Genomic DNA, 18,582 nt, shown 5'->3' on the forward strand with positions numbered 1-18,582 from the left:
CTTCCTGCAAGCCTAACACGGATGCAAGAGCTGAGATCTCATAAAAAGACCTATGAGCAAAGTACTAGAACTCTTGAAGAAGGAGTAGCCTCTCACTTGCAGCTAACACAGCTGGGGGGGGTGAGAAAAGCAGGAGACGCAGACGAGTGGCAGAGCTCGCCAAAATGGAACTTGAGGATCACAAAGGATATTCAGAGGAGATGTCTTTAAAATCAGAAGAGTATGTGAAGAAAAAAACCGTCGTGAAATACAAAGTCATCTGTGCTGTAAGTAGGTGCTGCTCTTCAGGGCTGCCACTTTAACCATTCTCAAATCTGCAGGATGTTTTGAAGTTTCACTGTATCAGTATAATCATTTGGGGTAGTTTAGTAATTGGTAGTTAAAATTTTACTGCAGGAGTGTGACACTGAAACTCCGCTAGCTTCACTGGCACATTCCTAAAGTTCTCCTAGTACCTATGAAGCAATTTTTTTTTCTGGCAGTTTTTGTTGTACTTCATTAACCTGACCGTTCTTTTGCATAGTGAAGATATTGCTTTGATACTTTGTTTTAGATATTGTCTCAAAACAGATGTGCTTGTGGCCAAAGCAACCACACTTTCTTTTTGCTTACTTTTGTATCTTTATATTTGTCATTAACAAAACAGAACCCGTAGTCAAGAAATTGGCAAAAAACACTCAGGAAGCAAGGCATGGGAAAAGCCTAATGAAATATTTTGTGCAGTATTGTCAGTCCCACATCTCAAATATCGTGTCAACTCTTCACCTCTTCCCTGAGGCTTTAAGAGCTAGGCAGCTGCCTTGTAAACAATAAAGTATAGGCTTTTTGTTAAGTTTTTAAAATATTTTCGTGTATCTTCTGTTTGTGACCACAATAGAAACAAGGATTAAATATGTATATATGTTTGCACAAGCTCTAGCATTTGTAAATTGAAATTTAGAGAAAACTACAAATACTGATTTTAGAAAAACTTGCAACTTAATTTGGAGAACAGCCCTATAAAAAAGAGTCAAGCTACTATGCTTTTCAGCTCTATGTCATCAGAACAATTTCACATAGTACTATGTGAAATTTAAGGCTGCATTGTGCAAGGATTGCATAAAATATGAGGGAAATACTGGAAACTGTGAAAAAAAGAAGATGAAATATCAGACATATTTTTCCTAAAGTCATCAGTTAAAAATGAGTCATGAGAAAGAATGTGGGAAAACTGGATAACTATAAAGGAAAGTAAATTATACCTTCAAGAGGTACTTGGAAAACTAAAGTGAGAAATTTAAGTATCCTGAAACATATTCATTCTTTCAGATGTGCTAGTTTTCAAATGCCTGCTTATGCAAAACTCACAAGCTACATATTGGAGGTGTAAAATGTTAATATTCCACACAATTTATGTTTTTGCTAAATCTAATATATGAAATACTTTCTTGGCACTTTCTTGGCAACTTCTTCCTGAAACTTTAGGCAGAGGAGTCATAGTGTAAGTTCTCCAGCAAACAGAGCATATGCCCTAGGAACAACTTTTCTAAGAATAAGTAGTTGTAATTCTGAATTTGGTCATAGAAGTTAGCTGTGGAAAGCCTGAGGATTTGAATAGGTGCTCCCAAAGTTATTTCGCTCTAAGAATGAATGTCCCAAAATCAAGGGTGTTTATGTAAATATTATAATAAATGCATCATCTTATCTGTATACCCAATAGGAATTTTTGGGTTTTACTTCAGCTGTCTTATTACTTGAAGAAGTGGAAATGTTTGTTGCTGTAGTAGCTATATTTGAATTTGTACTTCAGTTTAGTAGGATCTATTTATTTCAATTACAAATGTGAGTTTTAGTCAAATGAAGGGTAAAAACCACAGTGTCTTTGAGGTGAAAAGTACATGCCTTGGTGATTAGGCTTATCTGTGCTCAGTGAAACACTTGGCAGTTAGCCTCCCTGCCCAGAAAGAGTGCCTGCTGGTCTAGCCCAAAGGAACACCCTAACACCCTTATTCTCAGAGCCTGCTGACTGCTTGTAGGATTAAACTGCTGCCTTCACACCTGAGGTCTCTCTTCAGGGGACTTCAGCATTTCGGCTAGTTTGGGTAATCTTTCCACACTTACTTCCATCCTTACTCCATCTGTCTCCCTCATCCAGTTCTCTCACCAGTCCCATTTCCACTCCTTTTGAGGTACATCTGTACAAAACCCTGTGAGTAAGTAGCAGGAAGAAGGTAAAGTTGAGAAGGAGAAAGTATGAAGGAAGTAACTATGGCATTGCTAGTGTTTGGTGCTGCCAGAGAAATAAATCAGTTGTACACCCACACCTGAGAACCGAGCAGCCCTCCCTGCTGCCACACTTTGGCCCAGCACCTGCAAGGCAGGACAGGCAGCAGCAAAGATAAGGGACGCATGGGCAGTTGTTCTCAATTCCCTAAAATTGCTGTAGTCTCAGATAAGAGGCTCCATTACAATTGTACCGAGCTTGAGAGTCATCTTCTCTCATTTCTACTTTATTTTTAACCTTAGTACTTCCAGGAATCAGCAGTTTGATTCCTGGAAATGGCAGAAGACAAAAGCTCTGAGGCTAAAATGGGACATAAACTGGGCTGTTTCATGGTGATTTTTTCTGTGATATGCATTTTCTTTCCCATGATTATCTTAGCGAAGAGGAAAGTGCGCATATCACAAAATACTCTGAGAAGGTTGCCACTTTTCTCTGCACCTTTCAGCCAGGATGAATTGCCATTTGTCTTTGGTCTATTGAGCTTTGTGTCTATTGATGAATAGAGGCTTTCTCAGCTCTCCCCCAGTCTCCCAAAAGTTATGCTGCTTTCTGTTATAGAGTTTCCTTGGGCTGTTGGTCTCCTTCCAATTTACTCTAACCTTATGAACAAGGTGACTTATTATAAGAAACTGGCACGTGGGTGAAAATTTTACACTTGCAGCCTCATTCCAGCTAAATTTCTTAAGAAATCCTTGTGATCATATCAGGTGAATACAGAAGATAAATAAAAGTGATTGCCTTTATTTGTACAAGCAAAGCCCATGCAAAACAGATTAATTCACTGATTACTTCCTACTTTCTTTTCTCCAGCAAAGTTTTCCTCAATTACAACATCGCAACTGGCCACAGGTTAAAAGTGCAGCATTAGGACCTCAGATTCGAAGGTTATAACTATTGTGCCTCTCCTATCTTCAGGCTCAATTTTTTGATGAAGAACTTCAGAGAAATGATTAGTTCTTAAATCATGCATTCATAGAAATATTAGTAAGAGTTAATTTCTAATAAAGAAAACAATTTATCACAGTTGTAACATTGGTTTCCCTGTGTCTGTGTGGCAGGTTCTGCTGTGTGTTTTGGTGGTTGTATCCCTGGGACTAGGTTTAGGACTAGGACTCAAACGTGGAAACCAGGAGCAAGGTATGTTTATGATACTTTCAGCAAAATTACCAACCATCTGGATCTGGCAAAGGCTTTCAGCAAAGGCTCTTTTGTATAGTGTAATGTTAATGATCTGTGAAAAATCACCACCTGTGAAAATAAAGTTCTTGTGAAGTTCTTTTGAGTTCAATTGTATAAAAACTGAGCACTCACAATCTGTACTTGAAAAAACTATCCTAAACCACCAAGTGCCTTGCTGAATCTTTCCAAATGTGTGAAGCCTAGTTCATGGCACATTGGAAGCTTTATTAAGTTATCACTTCCAGAAAATTTGGGATATGTTATCCTATTATATATAATTATATATATATAATTATTGCAATTATCCTATTATATATAATTATTACTTAAAAAATATTTTGTGAAAGAAATATCATAGGATCATCTTCAGTATATTTGTCATAGTTCAGGAGGCTGATGCTAAAACAGATTATGAATATTCTTTGAGAACCTGAGTTTCTGTAAAGCTACAGTAAAAGGGGGGTAGTGGCTTGATTCAGTGGAATGGTATTTTTTAGTTAGGAAAAAAAAGTAATGTTTGATGTCAGGGGGTCAGTCTAGGTGAGAACAAACAAATGGAGCACACTGTCAATTAAATAAAACACTTCCTTTAGAATTGAAACAATAGTAATCCCTTCTGGAGGAGTTCAAGGAAGCACATTCTCATTGCAAATTTCTCATTGCTAATCAACACATATTGTACTTGTTTTCCTAGTAGCTCATCAAGTGTTAGACCCTTCTGAAGACTTTCAATAGCAAATAAGATAAAATGGAACCATAATTGGGTTTTGATAATTTGAAAATTATTTTAGCTCTGCATTGGCTCTACAAAGTGGAGTACAGAGAATGTGGATGCACCCTGCCCTGAGGGAGCTTCTGTCCCATGTAGGTCTATTACAGAACATCCAAAGTGGGAATCAGTCCTCCTCTTTTATTTCAGACCTAGAAATGAGCAGGGGAGATGCCACTCTCCCCTTCCTCATGCTGGCAGAGTGGTGTGGGGATCCATAAAATCAGAGGGGTTTGGGAAAACTGCAAAAGGCAGGCCTCAGAGGCAGCAGAGCTGTGATTAGAGCTAAGCAGTAGCCATGAGATAAGTCAGTAGAAAAATTATGTAAAAAGTAGAAAAGTAAGGACAAATAGAACAATGGTCTGTGTATTAATGCTTGTCTAGAGTAACTCCCTAAGCTGCAGAAAAGTATATCTAGCGAGATATTAGGAAGTTTTAAGCTTAATAATGGAGCTCTGTGCATTGTGTTTTAAGGCTTAGGAGCAGGTAAGGTATTTTAAATAAGCAAGCATTGCTTTAACCGAAGGTACATGTGCTTATAGCGGTTAGATAGAACTACTGCCAATATGCTTTTACTTTGTGTGATTATTAAAAAGCTTTTAAAGTAAGTTGTACATTAAGTTCTTTGTCTGCTGCCTGAGATGTGAGCTGATAGCATCTTCTTCCCATTGTCGTAACGATGTAATGAGAATGATGCTAGGAAATAAAACAGCTCAAGGCACGTTCCTGGCAGTCCCGTCCCTTTGGGATTTGTACATAGCCCCCAGCCAGCGATAAGTGGAACAACCTGGCATTGCTCCTGTGCCAGTGGTCCTGCAGAGACCTGTTGCAGAAACAGCCCTGCCCCAGGCTTTGGGCCAGCATGGTCCCAACAGCTGCCAGACCTTCAGCTCCCAGAGGGATTCCTACAGCCTTGCTTCCACCCTGTTGGCCCGTGTGCTGATGACCATATTGGAAAATGGCTAGGGAATCAGATTTGGGAAATTATTCAGCACATCTCTCCCTGCAGCCCATATCCATGATCAGTTTAACTGACCTACATGGGACAGGGTTATCTGAGCACTCAGCCTTGCTGCCTTCTCCCTCCAGTCAGCTGCAGACACAAGTGCAGCGAGCCACACAGGAAAGATGTGCCCGGCTGCCAGTGCGACAGCGGCTGCAAGGAGCGTCAGGACTGCTGCTGGGACTATGAGGACGCCTGTGTGGAGCCTAGTAAGTTCCCCTCCAGGCAGTGCTCGCTGGTGTCCATTTGATTTTGAATTTTTTTCATTTTCTTCTGGAATAGAAAATGGGTAATTGTCATGTTTATGCAGATACATAGAGGTCATCTCACATTTCCTAGGGAGGGAAATGTGACAAAAATCACAAAATCACAGAATAGTTAAGGTTTCAATGGACCACTGGAGGCAATCTAGTTGAACCTCCCTGCTCAAGCAAGATCCTAGAGCACACTCCTAAGGCTTGTGTCCAGGTGGCTTTTGAATGTCTCCAGGAAGGAAGATTCCACAACCTCTCTGAGCAACTTTTCCAGTGCTCTGTCATCCTCATGGTAAAGTTATACTTCCTGTTCAGGTGGATGTGGTAGAGTCAAGCTGCCTCTGTAATCAGGTGGCTAGAGAGCTGTAACTTGGTGACCTGGCAGGACACAAAATCTTCCTGCATCTTTCTCAAATCAGACCCCTGTATTTTTGCCCCTTATGGATAACCAGAGCATTTGCCATGTATATTTCATGGCACATACAAAGCTGAAGATGAGCATGAGCAGAAATAATGGGTTATCTTTAAACAGGGACCTTGAAGCAGCCCTGTTGTGCCAGTACCTCTTGCACATTTGAAAATAAGGGGGTGTTTCACAGTCAGTTGTGCTCTCCAGCCTCATGCAGACCTCAGTGGGTGCCTGGGACTGGAGCAGTCCCCTTGTCTTCCAGGGGAATAGCTTGGTTCTGCATTGAGGCCAGGCTCCTCTCCAGTTACTGTTCTGCTTTCCCAGCAGCTGCTCAGGTATTTCTTCATTCTTATTGCTTTTTCTGCCCACTTCAGCCCTCATTTCTCTATTTTTTTTTTCCTCTCTGCTGTAACTCATGTGCAAGAGCATGAAAAAGATCAGTTTGCTTCTCTTTCTCCTCTGTAAATGAAATAGGGAGTGGTGGTTCTTTTGTTTTGTTTTGTTTGGTTTGGTTTTTTCCCTAGATCTTTTTGGAAAGATGGAAGGCTTTGAGGAAGATGACTTTGGGGATACCTTTGTAAAATAAATTATTTTATGGCTCTGTGTTATTGTTCAATGACCAAAGAAATTGACTTTTTGCATTGAATGAAATTCTGAGTTTTCTTTCCAGAGCAAACTTCTAAAGCAACTCAAACAGTATACATAAATAACAATTTGTTTTCCTTTACCTGCTTGAAGGATTTCCATGCAAAGAAGTTCACATGAGGTGAACTGAATCATAGTTTTTTTCCTTCCAATTTTAAGCCCGATCTTGGACGTGCACTAACTTCCGTTGCGGTGAGACAAGAATACCTGGAAGTTATTGTTCTTGTTCGGATGACTGCTTGCAGAAAAAAGACTGCTGTGTAAATTACTACAGCATTTGCAAAGGTAAATCAAAATCTAAAAGTTTTATATATAAATTTTTGTATGAAATAGATGGGCAAACTTTGAAAATATAAAGGTAGATGAATTTGTTTCTCAAGACCAGAGTCTGACTCGCATTTTGAAAAATTAATATTTTGAGATGAAGCTTTTGGTATTTTTCACTGTGAAAAATGCTGTTTCTGAAGAACACTGTGAATTATGTCATTCATGAGACAGATAGAATGATTTGGATATTGCAGAAGTATACCATGTGGGGGCTTTGGATTGTTTCCTTTTATTCTTTTTTTTTTCATCCTTTTTTCCCTCCAAAGTAGGTGGAGACAATCTGAAGTATATATTGTAGTAGTCATCTCTAATTTAAAATTTCCCATCCTTTTTATTACAAATCTGGTTTTAGATTGGATTTCTTATGTTTTACTTATTTTTGAATATCTTTGTTCATGGATAATTGTTTCATACTGGCTCCAGCTAAACACATAAAGAATAGTGCAGGTATAATTCAGTTACAGGAATGACACTTGAGGTGACATGGTGTCTGTTACCAGAATTCCTTTGCATTGTGGAAGGGGATAAATCTAAGGCAATTTCTGCAAAATTATAGTTGTTAACTAAATGTAGATTAAAGCTAAAAAAAGTTAAACCACAACATACAGAAAGAAAAGAAGTACTAAAGGGAGCCCTGGGCTTGTCTCTAAGTGTGTCAGTGGTACCCAGAAAAGGAAAAAGGAATAAGTAGCCTAGTGTGGACAGGATGCAGTTCGAATATTTTTAATTTAAAACTCAATAAAAGGCTAAGCTTTCATAGTGTTCTCGTCTTCATTTTGTTTCTTTGCTTTTCTGTGTAGCATATGTTCTTTGTTTTTGACTTGCAGTTGTGAGCACTAGTCCTTTCAGGGTTTGAGGGCCTGATAGGTCACACCAAATTGTTTCTAAAGTAAAGGTGTCTTTAAATATAGATTTCTGTTGAAGCAGAAAATGTTACAGGAAGAGCTTTAAAAAGATCATCCAGGCAGCTGCTTCTTTTGGTGGTGGTGGTGGGGTTCAGTGCTAACTCAGTATTTTTTTTCCTTTTAGGTGAAACATCTTGGGTAGAAGAACCATGTGAGTCAGTTGAAACTCCTCAGTGTCCAGACGGGTAGGATAAAGGAATTTGTCTTCTTAGCAAACAAAATCTTTGCAATGGTCAGAAATACTCCAGTATTCTGAAACAGGTTTTCGTATTTATGGAGAGTAAAGTCCCTGCCCTGAGGAATATTCTGTAGAAATGGTTTGTGACTAGGAATGTTTGTTCTTTTTAAAACCTTCGTCATTCATTGATCATTTACAGTTTAGGGCAGAGTACAGAAGTTCAAATTCAGATTGAAATTCAGCAAAGACCTGGAAAAATTGTTAGAGTTATCTCAAGGTTCATTTATCACAAATTGTTCATAGTCCATTTTATGTTACCATGTTGTATCTTTGACAACTCAGATAAGTCACCTTATGCAGTCTGTAATAACAGATAGATAGAATCTGTGATTGCAATTCTTTAGGCAACAGACTTATTCAGGGGATTTTTGCTCCAATTATTTGCAGGAAAAAAGGTAGCTATGGAGATAAGACAGCTATGAAGTAGCTGTATATCTACAAACGCTGAAAAAATATTGCTATTTGTGCAGGATTTCAGGATAGTGGGTAGAGGCTAGGCAGAAACAACATTTAAAAGTTGTCCTTGAAGATAGATTAATTAATTTTTGGCTCAGTTATGGTATTTGTGACATTATCCATGATTTTATTTGATTTTACTATCAACTTAGTTTAATTATAACAGTAAGACCACTAGCACTGTGACTTCTTTGTAGTTCCTGCATGCACCTCCCAAAACAGGTATCAAAGTACACATTTTAGGTCAACAAATAACTTATTGAGTTAACAGAGTTTTGTAGGCTAAAGCTTGGAAAGTAGTGGAGAGGAGCTTCTTTAAGTGGAATACACCACATTGCAGTATAAAGATCCATTTTATTTCAGTTTCAAATCAGTGAGTTGTTCTATGCAGACTGTTTTTGTACAAACTATGGATGCTAGTGTGCTTCTGTGTTTTGGAAAGACCACTGTTAATAAGAACAAACTGGGATAGTGATTGCAATATGTAACTTTTAAAAAGTATTATGACTGAAATGATTACTTGTATTTTATTCCTCCTCTGGTTTCTTACCAGAAGGATTATTATTTGCTCTCAATATTGAACTATTTCTTTATCTCACACTGTGTCATTCATTCTGGGATGCAGATCAATACACTAGATCCTGCTTATAAAAGCTGAATTTATATTGTTAGAAATCTTAATAAGTCACCAACTCTCTGAACTTCTTTATGATGATAAATTTATATTTTCTTGTAGATTTACTCTCCCACCACTTATCCTTTTTTCAATGGATGGGTTTAGAGCAGAATATTTGGACACTTGGAGTTCTTTGCTGCCAAATATGGAAAAACTCAGTAAGTTACCAAGGGTCTTTTGACTGTTTTCTTTCAAAGTCTGCATGCAACCTCTCTGGTCCCTTTTGCTACTGTCAATGCATATGGGTTGCTCAGCAGTAAAAAAATCATAAACCAGGCCTCTCTCGTCAGTTGTATCTTTTCATTATTATATATATTCTGCATTGCTTCTTGTATTTGCACAGGAAACATGACTTTTTTTTTTTTTAACAAGGCCTCTAATATTGGTCAGCAGCTTTTATTAAATACACGGTTTGAAATATACTTTAAAATACTGTTTTAAAACTGAGAAAAAGTTCTAGATAAGCATTTCCTGCACCCTCAGTACTGCATTAAAAAGTAGCTGGATAGCTGGTAAGGAGTGGAACAATGAAGTATAATGCATTGAGTTATGGGGAATTTTTTTTTCAAGTCAGATATTTTAAGTATGTTGACATTATTGCAGTAAGGCTCAAGTAACCATTTTCCAGCATTTCTGAATATTGTGAGGAAGAGTAAGTTGAAGATCTTTAGCTTGTGCTTTGAAGTGCTTTAAAAAGTGAGACTGTTTGTGCATATTTGGTTAAAATTCCTGAATATTTCAGAACTCAGATCTCGAGACACCTGGACAAAATGTCTCCATATTTAGTAACTTCTTCTCAGCAGCAATAGTCTAAGTTGACAGTATTTGTATCAGTCCTGAGTATGTTACATTATGATTCTATTGTGCTCCTTTGAAAATTTCACATGCATGTTATGAAGTACTGCATTTTATGGAATAGTTAACAATCTTGTTTGAGGATAATGAGAGTATCCAGAAACCTGAGCTTGAACTAATGTGCAAACCTGACTTTTCTGGCCAATTGTTTATTCTGTGACATCATTCTGACTGGAAGGAACTTGAATCAGTGAAGGAGTCACGAGTGCTGAAGTCAGTATTCAGTTCCAGTCTTTTGAAACAAGGTGAAAAGGGAATGCCAAACTGGCAAAAGGAGCGAATACCATTCTATGTCTGTGTTCCCAAGAAATCCTTTGAAACAAGAACCAATCTAATTCAGCATTGCACATATTTGTGGTCAACTTGAGCAATTTTTTAAGCACACTCATGCGTATATTTCTCAGAAATCTACAGGAAAGAGAAATTTCTTTCTTTACAAAAGAAAAAATAAATGTTGATTGGTAGCATAAAATCTTTACTCTCTATTAACTCCTTTAACCTAGAACTTTCAATAAAGGTAATCAAGCTTATAGAATATGTACACTATGAATATAGATCCTTTATTGTGCAAGAGAAATCCATAGAAAATTTTGCCAGTTTTCTCATACCTTTCAATTATTCAATTATTCAGCCATTCTTCAAACACTTTTTATTAAACCTTTTTTTTTTTTTTTTTATTTCTGTATCACACTGGAATAATTTTGTTGAAAAAATTCACATTTTCATTGTTTTGGTTGCTTAGTTAAAATCAGCTTCTGTTCTTTGGCTGAAATGCTCTACATCAATGAAAAAAGTGTGTTTTATCATGAATTAAATAATCATCTGGTTAAAGCTTAATATAGAACTTTGTCTATGTGAGTTAGATGTAAAAACAACATTAAGGCATCTTCCAGTCTTCATGTATTTGTTTTGTGGGTAAATAAATTGAATCTTAGAGTGGATTTAGACATTACAGATGTTTGTGTGCTAAGAACCTGTGATTGATGAAAAAATAATGCAATGTTTGGAGATACAGGTAGGACACCTGGGGTGGGATTCTTTCCAGGGCAGAATATTTGCATTTAGACATATTCTTGGAGATGTCTGCATGTGAGATGATTATATGTTCACTGAAGTCAGTGTGTTTATGTTTAATATAGTCTGCACAGCACAGTGCAAGAGCCTAGAGGACATGTTAGATCAGTCATCAGACAGAGGGTGCCACGGGACAAGTTGCTGCTGCCCTAATCTGTGTTTTTGGTATACTTCAGAGTGCCATGGCCTTCAGCAGCTGTGTCAGGGAACACAGATCTCAAACTGATTTGCATCAAAACTGTCAACTTTCATGCAGATGTCTTGGACATCAGAGGGTTTCCCAGTCTGTTTCCAGTGCTTCAGCAAATGAGCCCTTCCCTGCTTGTCACCAATCAGCCCTGCAGGGTATCTTGTTTGGCCTGATCTCAGGCTTCAGTCTCATTGCATAATATGTATAGCTAGGCCATTTTAGATCTCAGAAGTATCTGAGAAATTTATTTGGATTGGCAGACCAATCCAAATAAATGGAAGATGGAGGAGGAGCATCTGAAGGCCAGACAGGATCATTAAAGATTTCTCTTTAAGGACCACAGGCCTCTAGGATTTAGGCAGCTAAATTGGGCATCCAGGTCCACTGACTGCAATGGGACAGTAGGCTTAGCTCACAAGGAGACACCAGGATTGTATGAGTCTTGTTTTGGAGTGATATTTCTCCACCTAAAACTGCAGCAACTGATAGTGGTGATTTTTGTTTGTTTTTAAGATTGTTAGTTTTCAATTTTAGAAAATATAAGAAAATGTATATTAATACCCTGATCTGTTGCAGAAACATGTGGCACACATTCAAAATACATGAGAGCTGTTTACCCAACAAAAACCTTTCCAAACCACTATACTATTGTCACAGTAAGTGAGAATTTTTGGTTTTCCTTTCCAGTATCTGGATTACACAGAAAGGATTTTGTGGTGGCTGTCTTTTTTGTGGGACATGGGAACTCATGCTAAGATATCAGAGAGAGTTAGAGATGCTGAGATGGTACATACAGGCATGATCTGTGTGGCTCTACATCTTGCCCTGGCCTGTGGGCTGCTTATTCCTGATCCTTGTCAGTTTAATTGGATATGGGTGAGCATAGGTGAGGACGCAGCCTTTTGATGATAGCGTTTGTTAGGGTGGGTTTGGCAGCTGACATGCAGCCACATGACACACAGGGTTCTTAATCTACAGCACATCTGGTTTTGCTTGGGCTGGGAAGGAAATATGGGAAAGGGAATTTGATGGGCAGTCTGAATTCACTGGCAGGAAGACGATCTGTGTGAATTAGGAAAGCGTTCTACTTCTAAGAGAAAAATTTCTTTAGAAATTGCAGCACTGTAGCAGTGTGCATTGAAACATAGTTTAGGGTCCGCTTGATTTCAGGACTAAGCATTTTATTTTGTGTATTCTTGTTTTACAGGGATTGTATCCAGAATCTCATGGCATCATTGACAACAACATGTATGATGTAGACTTGAATGCGCATTTCTCACTTTCAGGGGAGGAAAAATTCAAACCTGCATGGTGGAAAGGGCAACCAGTAGGTTTTTTTGTCATACAGTATTTATGTCTGGAGTGGTTTGTGTCATATCATAAAACAAAACAAAAAGGGAATAAAATTAAAAACTATGAAATATATTTGCAGAAAGTACTAGATAACCTGTAGGCTTCATATTATAGGCTGCCTACAAAATAATTTGCTTGTTATGAAAAGTAAAAGGACTCTTAAAATATTAATTCTGAGACTTAAAACTTTCACTCAATGTGGCAGTTAGTAAAAAAAAAAACCTGAAATATTTTATCTAGTACTGGAATGGTCTTCTTGCCACAAGCAGCCACAGTAAATTTTCAGTATGATTTGATTTTGGAGTTGGTTTTTTTTTGCTGTCTCTTGATGACTTGTTACAAAATGAAATTTGTTTCTAAATTACATATATTTACGCGTATCTTTTTGCAAATGTCCAGGCATTTAAAAGCAAGGAAGAGAGTAGCAAAGAGCTTAATTTCAGAAAAAATGTCAATTATATATGACATATGACACATTTCATAACAATCCTGAATTGTACCTGTGGTTATGATTAATATTATTAATTTCCTAGTAATATCAAACTCTAATAATAATGCTGAAAAATACCCTAAATATATGCAATATGTAGTATACTTACTTAATATGCCTTTGTATATGTGTGTCTGTGTCTATGTGTCTGTGTAGTAATGTTTATAATATACCCAAGTATCCAGATTCTGGTGCTGTTTCTTTTCCTGAAGGATTCTGTCAGGTTTGTAACACAACCAGAGCTGCACTTTTTAGGATTAATATAATTATGCCCTCTTATAATAAAGTCATACAATTAGTATTCATATCTGAAATAGATACAAAACAAAATGAAACTAGTATAACAAAATATTTTATTTGGAATGGACTAACAGTTATCATCTAGTCCAGCTGCCTGACCAGCTCTGGGCTGCCCAAACATTTGATCACATTTTTAAGGGCGTTGTCCAAATGCCTCATAAACACTGACAGACATAGGCAGCAACAACCTCTTTAGGAAGCCTGTTCCTGTGTTGTATGTGTCATAAAATGTTTCCTGATGACAAGTCTGAATATCCCTAAGGCAGCTTCTTCCATCTTCATGATCCTGGGTTTTGCCACAGGAAAAGGGATCACTGCCCATTGGCATTTATGCATTTATGGAAATACCTATGTGATTTTCTATGCTGAGACTATCCAGGAAATTGCAACATCATGGTTTCCATGCTACTAGTTTTTCTTCAGAATGTAGGAAACAAAACTTCACATCAGATATGGTGATTAGGTAACTGAAAGGAGAAGGAAAAATGCATGCTTGCAGCACATATTTCTACTTTTGTGATCTGAAGTCCTCCAGTGGTGACAAAAAATCATTTGTTTTTATCTTTACCCAAAGGTCTGGCTGACAGCAATGTCCCAAAATTTGAAAGCAGGCACCTTCTTTTGGCCAGGCTCTGATGTTCCAATTGGGGGAAAATACCCCACCCTGTACAACAAATACAACGGGTAAGATCTGGTACAGCTTGTACTAAATTCCTGCAGATTACTCCAAAAATCTAAACTGCTATTTGACAGTCGAAAGAAATGAAATACAAGATTTTTAAACAAGTCTGACAGATAAGTGCCATGTCACATTATCCTGGTTATGCCATGGAATTACCAAAAATACTTGAAAATTTCAAAGCCATTCAGGGGATTCACAATGAGAAAGTCAAAGGGTACTGTATATTCTGCTCTCCTAGACAGTTTAGAAGTCTTAGCCAAATGCAAAACACTAGGAGAGCATCCTGGAAATGATTAGTAGCCACTGCTAAGCTGCACCAATGACTGCGATATTTCCATGTGTAAAATCAACATATATTATATAGCACTCTAAAAATACTTGCACTTGAGAATAAGCTTACAGATAACCTATTCCTTAAGACAACAAACACAAACTAGGAAGTCAAGGCAAAAGGCTATGGGGGACAGAAATTATTGGAGAGAGGCTGCTGGATAGGGAAGAAACTGAAAGAAGAGGGGTTCTGAATTTCCTCTGGTCTTGCTTGCATGTTTAATAATGTGCACACACCTGTAGAATCATAGTTCTTGTATGTTTTTTTTCTAGTTAACTCAAAGGTTGCACATGTGAAGTACCAATTGCCTTCATAGTTTTTGTGGCATTATTTTTGTTGGGGTTTTTTTGTCATTTGTGTTTCGTGCAGTTTGTTTGTTTTGCTATGGAAGGCATTGGCATTAGTAAATTATTTCTAGATTTTGATGATTGTGATGATTGCAGTATGCTTCCCATGATTCTTTAGAAAGATAATCTAAAGCAAGCATAGAACCACAAGTCTCTGTAGATAACAGAATTTGCAGTGATGTGTAGGCTTGGTACTCAGAAAACATCTAAGTACTGTGAGTAACTAACATACAGCTTGTGCATGACTTTGAGGGAAAGCAGAGATATTTAATGGGTGAATTCTCTTACAGGAAACAAAGCATGATCTCACAAAGGACTGGATGACATTATTACTTACTTTTAAAATGTGAAAGTCCAAGGCTTATACTTGCTGGAAAGAATAAAAATTATTCTACCTTGTAGTTCAGGTTTATTTCCTCAATTTAAAATATCTTTTTTTGCATGTATTTTAAAATATATGAGTAGTCCCACCAACACAGGCTTGTGTTTGCAAAATCAGGGTCTGTCTAATTTACCACTTAAAGTGACTTATATTCAATTAAAAATGAGAGTAATAAAATTAATTGCTATACCTTGTTAAAATGCATCATTCTTTGTTCCAGATCTGTGACTTTGATATATGACTAGAGTATGGACACTTTCTCTGTATCTGGGAAATAGAAGTGCTAGTCAGAAAGTTCTGTTAACATCATATCTTTTTTACGTATTTTTTTTCTTTTCAGTTCTGTTCCATATGAAGAGAGAATTTCAGGAATACTCAAGTGGCTTGATAATGCCCAGTCTGAGAGGTAACACCTTGTAATATCTACCTGCTTTGTTAGACTATAGCTTAGAAAGGTGTTAATGCTTAGCAATTGAAATTTATGTTCATGTTTGTGAAACATGGAATCTTCCTCACCATTTTAAATTATTATTTGCTGAACTTAAGCCTGTTCTGTATCTTATCATAGCTATGATAAGGTTGTAGGTACAAAAGATTAAAAAGTGAACATATATCTGAACAGGATGTACTGTTGTATGAGTTTTATTTGATTGTTCTGTCTTTTTTCTTGGTGTATGTCCTGTAGGAAACATTGATTCAGTTTCTAGTTTAAGTGTGTGGATGAAAGATTTTATGTGAAGGCTAATGCACAAGAAAGGTTAAATACATGAAAGTAATTGTAGTAAGTAATTCAGGATGAAAAGTAAATGTCAGTGCCGATCGCGGCGTTAACTTTGTGACGTGTAAAGAAATGAAATATTTTATATGGCAATTTGCTAATAAAATCCTAATGAATTTGCAGTTAGAATATGCTCTCTAGAGTCTCACTGCTTAGTCAGGAAGAGCTCTTTCAGATGGTAGTTCCATTTACATCTCAAAAAGGATTGTTTGCTCTGATGTCTGAGATCTTGAATTTTTCCAGGGTGATTTCTGGTTACCTGTTAAGACACTGGATATTGTTTATGAAATTGTAACTTTGAAGAGCCCATGTTGATTAATTACAAAACTCAGAGGAAGTTGGATGATTATATTTAGTGTATGGACTGTTATCAAGGTTTAAAGAGGTTACTGATAATTCCTTTTAAAATGTCATTTAATATTGCTTTTTTTTCAAATCAAAGCGTTCTCTTTAGGTGCTGCCTCTAAATTTTCATAATGTTCCATTCTTATTTATTTCTAATTCAAGGCCTGATATATACACTTTATATATTGAACAACCAGATTCTTCTGGACATTCATTTGGACCAGTTAGTGCTGGTGTAAGTAGTTCCTATATTTTTCTTATACTTAATTGCACTAAAAATAGTGTTGTAGTCTGAACTTAACCAATTTATAGACCTGAAAAGGATAGTAGATGAAAAATTGCCATGACTGTTTATGACTTTTCGTTAAAAACTTTTGCTTGTGGTTGAGCCTAATGGTATGATTCCCATACTGTGTGTGAATCAAAAGAACCATTAACCAAACAGACTGGCAGAAAATAATTTCAAATCACACTAATACAAAAAATATTAATTTTTATTTTTAGACTGAACTTTAATTATATTACTATGTGATATTTAGAAGCACATGGCCTGGCAAATCCTCAGAGCTGTCTTTTACACTATACTTCAATGTTTCCTAATTTGTAACCCAAAAGTATAGCATTTTCACTTGCATGAAGGCAGAAAGTTCAACCTTTAAGGATCTTAGATGTAACTGATTTATCTCACAGGTAATCAAAGGCTTACAGTTAGCAGATAAAGCAGTGGGGATGCTCATGGATGGACTTAAACAAAGAAACCTGCACAAATGTGTAAACCTCATTGTTTTAGCTGATCATGGTAATGTATAAACCTCTTTTTTCAAGTTAACTTTACTGAGTCACTGTTTTCTTCCTGTGTGAAATATGTGGGCTTAGTAGTGTTGATCCATTTTATAAATCACTTTATCTTCCTTGCCATATGAGAAAGAACTGTTTCTATGTTGCCATTTAGGGATGGAGAAGACCTACTGCAAGAAGTTGGAATATATGACTAATTACTTCAAAGAGGTGGATTTCTACCTGTATGCTGGGCCTGCAGCTCGCATTCGAGCAAAGAATGTTCCAAAAGACTATTTTACCTGTAAGTCTGGACCAATCCTGGGATTGAGCAGTCAGTGTAGCAGGAAATAAACAATCAATCAAACAAACAAATGAACAAATAAATAAGGAAGTGGATAATCAGTAGTAATCAGCAGTGTGAGCAGCTTTCTGTTTCCCTTAACTTGGCTTCAACATCCATGGAAGTTGTTTGGGATTTTTTTTTTAAGAATGACCACTTTAGATGAATTAGAAGGTTAGAAAAGATTGTTTCAGACTCTAATTTGTATTTTCTTGACATGGAAAGATGAAGTAAAGGTAGTTTGGGTTTTTTTTTAAACTGGAATTCAGATCTTTCATAAGCTCTTCACATATTTCTTGTGCAACATTGGCAGAGTCAGTCTTTTTGAAGTAATGAATATTTCTGTGTGTACAAAGTTAGAGAGTGAACCTTAGCACAGTGGAGTCTAAGTCTTGGTTAAGACATTATAGCTAGTGTCTCAAAAGAACAGAAAATTGAAACCATTTGAGCTAACTCTGACTTGAAATAGATACCATGCTATCAGAATGGAAAAAAAAATCCCAGAACTTTCTGTATCAGGGAAAACAATGGAGATAAAATCATGGAAATTCTCTATGTGTTGACTTCAAAGAATTTGTAAAGTATTGTAAAAGGGATAGTTATTGCAGATTGCAAATAAGAGCTAGGATCCCATTGCACTTTTTATTCATATTTTATAATGGTACTTATATTGGAAGGCAGAATATTTATATGACATAAAGCAAACTTTCATTGGTTTAAGTCATACAAAAGCAGCTGAGGAAAGAATACTCATGGTTTTTCTGTGTCTCAATCTCAATAAAATTGTTGACTTATTTCCTCTAATACTCTTAGATTTTCTGTAAGAATTTTTCTTCCACGATGTGCTCATTTTTACTTTTTAGAAAGTTAATCTCAAATGGTTAAACTAGTCTTTCAAAATGTGCAAGGTGAAAATACCAAGATAGACTGAAATTTCCTGTGTGACTCTTGCTGGAAGCAAAATACAAGACAAGTTCTCCAGGTCCTGTTCAATGTAAAAAAGTTTATACTTCAAACAGGGGTTAGATAAGAGAAAAAAATCTCGGGTCTGATGATCTGTCAGCTTTAGGTGTAGGCAGTCATCAGCATGGCAGTTTTCTACGGTCTGTCCTGGTGTACCCAAAGTTCTGGTGTTCTAGTTACTTCCACAGGCACACTTACAGATAATTACCATTGGAAACATAACATTCCTACCTGTGGAAGATGATAGT

General features: G+C 36.8%; 1 protein-coding gene across 1 annotated transcript in view; it reads left to right on the forward strand.

Annotated features, from left to right (window-relative positions):
* Nucleotides 1-18,582, forward strand: part of ENPP3 (ectonucleotide pyrophosphatase/phosphodiesterase 3) — a 35,537-nt gene continuing 16,955 nt past the window's right edge. The window contains exons 1-13 of the mRNA XM_063151194.1: nucleotides 1-266; nucleotides 3,322-3,400; nucleotides 5,301-5,423; nucleotides 6,682-6,807; nucleotides 7,879-7,939; nucleotides 9,185-9,282; nucleotides 11,820-11,899; nucleotides 12,451-12,570; nucleotides 13,961-14,070; nucleotides 15,469-15,534; nucleotides 16,414-16,486; nucleotides 16,942-17,050; nucleotides 17,204-17,332. Coding sequence (XP_063007264.1) covers nucleotides 165-266; nucleotides 3,322-3,400; nucleotides 5,301-5,423; nucleotides 6,682-6,807; nucleotides 7,879-7,939; nucleotides 9,185-9,282; nucleotides 11,820-11,899; nucleotides 12,451-12,570; nucleotides 13,961-14,070; nucleotides 15,469-15,534; nucleotides 16,414-16,486; nucleotides 16,942-17,050; nucleotides 17,204-17,332 — 1,276 coding nt within the window. The 5' untranslated portion in view covers nucleotides 1-164. The remainder of the gene's footprint in view (nucleotides 267-3,321; nucleotides 3,401-5,300; nucleotides 5,424-6,681; nucleotides 6,808-7,878; nucleotides 7,940-9,184; nucleotides 9,283-11,819; nucleotides 11,900-12,450; nucleotides 12,571-13,960; nucleotides 14,071-15,468; nucleotides 15,535-16,413; nucleotides 16,487-16,941; nucleotides 17,051-17,203; nucleotides 17,333-18,582) is intronic.

The sequence above is a fragment of the Melospiza melodia genome, chromosome 3 (assembly GCF_035770615.1).
Source record: "Melospiza melodia melodia isolate bMelMel2 chromosome 3, bMelMel2.pri, whole genome shotgun sequence".
Classification (NCBI taxonomy): Eukaryota; Metazoa; Chordata; class Aves; order Passeriformes; family Passerellidae; genus Melospiza; species Melospiza melodia.